The 5937-nt window shown below is 46.4% G+C and overlaps 1 protein-coding gene across 2 annotated transcripts in view; it reads right to left on the bottom strand.

Moving 5' to 3' along the window:
• CRISPLD2 (cysteine rich secretory protein LCCL domain containing 2) overlaps positions 1 to 1245 on the bottom strand; it is a 25554-nt gene extending 24309 nt beyond the window's left edge. For both annotated transcript variants that reach the window (XM_010164966.1, XM_010164967.1), the window contains exon 1: positions 1003 to 1245. In XM_010164966.1, coding sequence (XP_010163268.1) covers positions 1003 to 1245 — 243 coding nt within the window. The remainder of the gene's footprint in view (positions 1 to 1002) is intronic.
• Positions 1246 to 5937: the final 4692 nt, after the last annotated feature.

Consider the following 5937-nt stretch of genomic DNA (forward strand, 5'->3'; position numbering starts at 1 on the left):
TCAGTCATAACTATATTTGCACATTGGGAAAAGGCACCAAAAAAAATTATTATTTGCCTCCATCATTTTCTGGCCCCGCAATATTTTGATGACATGTCAAAAAATAGCTCAAAGGAGAGTCTCTGGCAGCAGGTGAAGAAAAACTATTCATCTGAATTGTTGATGGTAAAGGCATATTTCGTACTCATACTTTCAAGTTCTCCCTCTGAAGTGGGAAAATACATTGACCAAACTTTTATTTTGGTTTCTTGAACTACGAAAAGCCAATAGCACTGACCCATCCATCCATGAACTCCCAGAGTTTCTGCAGCTAATTCCAACTTTGCAGATGGAGCCACGTTCCTCAAGCCTTGTTTCTCTAAGGTGCTGAGCAGATTCCCAGCAACATCATGGATGCTTGGCTCACATTGATAATCACTGGTGATCAGCGTATGACAGAAGGGCAGACGTTACCTCCAGTGTTGGGTGGTAGTTGATGGCAACTGAAAGACCATCAGAAGTTTCTCTGAGCAGACTGTGTCATCCAGAAACACCAGTTACAACAGTCTGAAAGCTTTCACAGGGAGAACGTGGGTTAAACATTAGGGAAAATTTGATGCTTTTATGACATTAAGGTAATGGAAGAACCTGCTGAGGCTGTGGAATTACCATCACTGGAGATGTGTCCAGAGCTGGGCCAGACTCTGGTTTATGAATAATGGAACCAGTCCTGAAACTATGCAGTGAATGGACTCGATGACCCATTAGTGGCCCTTTCCAACCAAAACAGTCCAAGATCTAAAGCATTGTTCAATCTGGAATGAAACTGCTCCAGGAAACCTCTTGAAAAAAAACTTACTTTAGAGGAAATTTGCTACATCTCTTGCACCATAAGGAAAATTAAAATAAAGATTTTTATTTTTTTTTAAAAGTAGAGTTAGGTATCAGGAGCTAGACTCACCATGTATTCCATATTAGAGGCCACTTTAAGTAGAGTTAGGTATCAGGAGCTAGAGGACTCACCATGTATTCCATATTAGAGGCCACTGGGTACACTTGACCTCTCAATTTATTGTGAAGCATCAATATCTCCTGTCTGTCTGAGAATAAAATGGCTCTCTTGGATCTGGAGTGAGTTTCCCCATCCTGATATTTACTCAAAATGCTCTCCAGGTGACTCGAGTTGGGCAAGATAAAGCATTCAGCTGTCTTTGTCAGGAGCAGTACACATCCAAGAGGAAGGATCCAAGGCAGGGCAGGATTCATGCCTCCTCTACAGCCAGCAGAAGCGGAGATGAGGATGATGGTAGGCTTCCTTACAGGGACTCCTGTGGCTCAGCTGGGTCTGAAATTTTGGGGAGAAACAGGCAGTCAGAGCAGTACCAGAGAAGCTCTCAGTGCATACCACCCCCACCAAGGAAGCCACACAACACAGAATTTTTGCTTGAAATAGAGTGATGTCTACAGTGTAAGCAATTATCATTCACCCCAATGACAGGAAGACCTGGACACCAACGTAAGTGATGGGAACTCAGTTTATCACACTGGGGAAATCCACTGATGATGTGCTGGAGAATTAGCCAGGCAGCACCCAAACATGGCAAGAGATACCTTCTCCACTAATGATGCCAGGGGTGCAGGTATCACCCAGCGATGCTCAGCAGCTCGGAATAATCCCAGCTCCATCCCTTCAGAGGTGGGAAGGGGACACAGTTGCAGTTATTTGCCCAAGGAGCAGCTGTTAAAGCTGAGAATGGATATGGATAAAAGGGAAAGTAAAATTCCCTTCAAGCCAGATCACAGAGGTCAGACATCAGCAAGAGCTATTTTGGAGGGGCCCTGCTCTGCCAACAGACTCCAGCAGAGCAGCTGCCAGACTCGGTGAAAGCGACTGTTTATGTGAAATATCACCGGAACGTCAAATAACCAAAATCCCTGCTGGCGAATGACGCACCGGGGTGTTCTCGCTGACGCATCGCTTTACGGCAGGTGGGAACACGGCCAGTGATATGAATTATGGGAGATTAGGAGAGGAGCCAGAGCACCCGTCCTCCCCCAGCCAGAAGATTAGTTGGAACACCTAATGCACGCTCGGTAGCTGTCAGCAGTGAGGGCTCGGAGGGACGGTCTCAATTTGGCCATTGTTGGGTTTGAATGGCTTCATTTAATCCCCATCTCCTCCCTTTCTCCATGGTGCTCCTGCTACACCTGCCATTTCTAAACTCTTCTTTCCTTCCTCTTCCCCCCCCCCCCCCTTTCCTCCCCCCCCCCCCCCCACACCACCCCCCATACTTCTCCATCTAATGAGCTTTGTGTGTCTTGGCTGGTTTTATTTAGACCATGACCTATACAGGGAAGGAAAGAGGTGCTGCTGCATGGCTCTGCAGGTTCTCATGCTCTTTAGGTGGGATCTAAGAGTCACCAGAGCAGAATCAATTCATCATGGGCAACAAGCATCCATACAGACAGTGTAAGCACAGCATCTCTCACCTCGGGGCTAAATGTTGGAAGAAAACTTCCCTGTCCCTGACTTCAACACTAGGTGAGGAGCTGGTTTTGACAGCGCTGTTACAAGTCACACTGAAAGTGTTCCTACGCAGCATCAGGAAATAAACCCCAGATTAGCAGGAATTATTCGAGAAGTTTCAGCCCAGTGACATGGGATTTGGACACACTGAGACTGGATGAGCTGGAAATCACCCAAAGCAAGGAAGTGTCTTCCAGCTCCCAGCTAGAAACACTCTATTTGAGCACAAAGTCCCAAACCCTGGCTCCTCAAACCCAGCACAACAGCATCTGTGGAGGAGAGTAGCAAGCACAAGGTGTTTTGCAAAGGTGAAACCCCCCACAAAAAAAACTCTGAGGCCATTGAGAACCCCTGAAAACTTGTTGGCTGTCCACTCAAAATAGACAAAGTCCCTGTTTGAGGTTTCTTAACTTGTTTTGTATTAAGGCAGATGAAAACCAGCTGCCCTCGGTCTCTCTCCAGGCAGAGCATTAAGCCTTTGCCTGGTGGAACAATGCAGGAATGTAATTTGCTCAGTTTAGGTAACGACTTCTCATTATTTCCTGCTCTGCAGAGCAAGTTGAACACACACGCCTTGTCCCCAGCTCCAGGGACACCTGAAAGACAGGACGTTCGGTGGTGTCGGGACAAATATTGTTTTAACCTCATCCTTTTCTCAGCCCTGTTTGTTGGCATTTGCTTCCCCCCCCTCCCAACTTTCTAACCTGGCTACAGAGGGGTAATAAGGGGAGGCAAAAAGGAGCTGTTGCTTTTGTAGACTGTCTGACCCAAATTCAAGAAACAATTCCTACTTTGAGGCACTTCCCTAGGAGTTTAAAAATAGATGCTCTGCCACAGCCGTTTACAATGTGGGCATTTAGCACAAACAATTTGAACTGCAGCCTGCCCCGTAGGTAGAGCAGGCGGGAACAGACAGCTCACACACACACGAGGCAGTTGTACCCCTTCATTTGGCCGGGTGCCTTTTGCTAAATAGGAGCCCGTATCCACCAGCCATTTAAGGCAAACACTGAACTTACAGAAAAGGTAGCTTAAAAAAAAAATAAAAATAAAATAAAATCAGCTGTAACATCTGAAAGCCCAGAGGAGCTGCCCCACTCATGGCTACGCAACGAAGCCAACGCGTCTGGATTCATGCCCCAGCCAAAACCTTGCAACAGATGGTGCATTATTCTTTGGGATGTTCTTCCCTGTATCCCATACTAGCACCTCTCTAACATGACGTCACTTTGGCACTGCCTTCTTTTTCACTTGGGGTGTGCAGGTCCCTTCCTCTGCTTTGGCTGGAAGTGGGGAGCACTGAGCAGCCAAAGGAAAGATGAAGAGATCAGAGAGGGACAGGGAGCAAAGAGCATCCTGTCCAGATTAACTGAACGCAGCAGATAGATGCTCACAATTCAGCAAGATCTCATTGATTTCAGATGTCCATCCATGTGCCTCTCAATATCCTCATGCCCAGGTTCAACAAAACACTGGGATGTGTGTTAAAGCTCAGCCAAGCGCCCTGCAGAGCTGGGGCAATGCCTCTGGGCTGCATCAGGATCTCCTCACCAAGGAAGATTGGAATCATATTGCCTTGGAGTGGGGATTTGACATTATTCAGAGAAAATTATCAGCTGACAGTCAGCTGAGGAAGTTTCTGCTGTTGTTTTCAAGGGCTCAAGAGGAGCATTAGCACAACCTCCCTTCAAACACATCAGGCCCTTGATACTGGTGCCAGGTAAACATCTGGGAGCGATCAGAAACGGGTGAGTCAGCAGAAGCCGACTCCTGCATATGCTGTAAAGCCCATCCAAACTGGGGACAAAGGGGAGGCCGCCATCTGGGGTCTGAGGAAGTTAAAAAGCAGCACTGGACTTTGGAAAAAAATTATTTTTAGAAAGCTATTTCCCCAGCTAATGGATGGTGTCTGTGTTTCACAGAAAGCAGAAGAGCTGGTGGCATGTGAAGCCTGGCAGGCAGCGCTGCCTGCTAAAGCCACATGCAGTCTGACTTCTGTGCTTCCTTATGTCCTTGTTTCACCTCATTCCTTACAGCTATTGATCTTTAAAGATCTTAAACTGTCTCACTGGTAAAGTATATGAGTGGGTGTCTGCTCCTTGGTTATGGATGATATTTGTGGCTAAAACATCCCAGGACCTGTGGATTTATACACAGAATAAGCTGACAAGGCAGGAAAATGCAAGAGCGAGCTCAGGGTAGCAGCAAAGCATCTAAAACAGCAAAGCAGAGTGGAATTAGCCTAGGATCAGCTTTTAAGCTGTGCAAAGAAATCCGGTGATAAAGCCACAACATTCTCAATGCATTAAAGCCCAGGTTGTTTATGTAACCGAGATGCACACATCCAACTTTGAAGAATTGAGTTGGCTTCAAAAGAAAAACAGGATGACAAGTTCCTTGACACAGTACATAACGTTGTCTGCAGAGAACACAGTACAGATTCAGCATCTCTAAGGCCATGAGCCAAAACATCTGGATCTTCTATTACAATCCACTCCCACAGAACTGAAGTGGGTGAGTTTCTACGCAAAAACCACACGGAAAACCCACTGGTAACAGACACAACATGTGGCGACACCGTGAAATTCCTTTTAGACAGGACTTTAGAGCAGAGTTGCATAAACACAGGATTCCTGGAGCAGACTAGCTGTGCCCATGGGCAGGCAGCTATTAGAGACTGATCCAGCATCCCTTGGATATTTTTTATTATTATTATTTCTGTAGAAATCCACTCCTGTATATGCAAACTCCTCCCATTTATCCCAAGTTAATGTTTATTAATCTTGCATTAACCTCTGCAAAGCATACATGAGGGAAGCTCAGACAGTATCGTGCTATTTTATACCATGCAGGCTACTTTTTGGAGGAGTTACTAAAATTGTGCCTTCTTGGGACACCCACCCCGGTCCTCCCTCAACCCACAGTTCAGAAGCAAGGACTAAAGCTTACACTTACCTCGCTGAGTATTTCCAAGTCCTCAGGAAATTGTAGTTTCTCCAAGTCTGCTTGTGGAAAATAAATTATATATCTGAAATATTTAAACTAGGAGGAGGGGGTGGGGGGAAAGGATGAAAGAAACTTTAGGAGGTGTGAGGAATGCAAGGTCTCAGCTCAGCAGCTCCTACCAACTGCAGTCTCACAGAGCTCCCCAGTGGTATTTATGCTCTCCAGGCAGAGGACAACCCTGGATCATCCTGTTTGGCAACCAGCCTGTAGTAATCACGAAAAGAAGAAAAAAAAAAAAGGAGGAGAAAAAAAAAAAGAAGGGGGGGGGGGGGAAGAAACAAGACGAAAAGGAGGCAGGAGGAAGGAACAGAGGGGTGTCACTTGGGATCTCAGCAGTTTGAAGAGAGTCATTGGGGCTCAGCAAATTAGGACCAACCTCCCAAAGGCGGTAACTCAGCACCCGGGAGGGAGAGGAGAGGAGGAGG

This window comes from Antrostomus carolinensis, unplaced genomic scaffold (genome assembly GCF_000700745.2).
Source record: "Antrostomus carolinensis isolate BGI_N321 unplaced genomic scaffold, ASM70074v2 scaffold12493, whole genome shotgun sequence".
In the NCBI taxonomy this organism is placed as follows: Eukaryota; Metazoa; Chordata; class Aves; order Caprimulgiformes; family Caprimulgidae; genus Antrostomus; species Antrostomus carolinensis.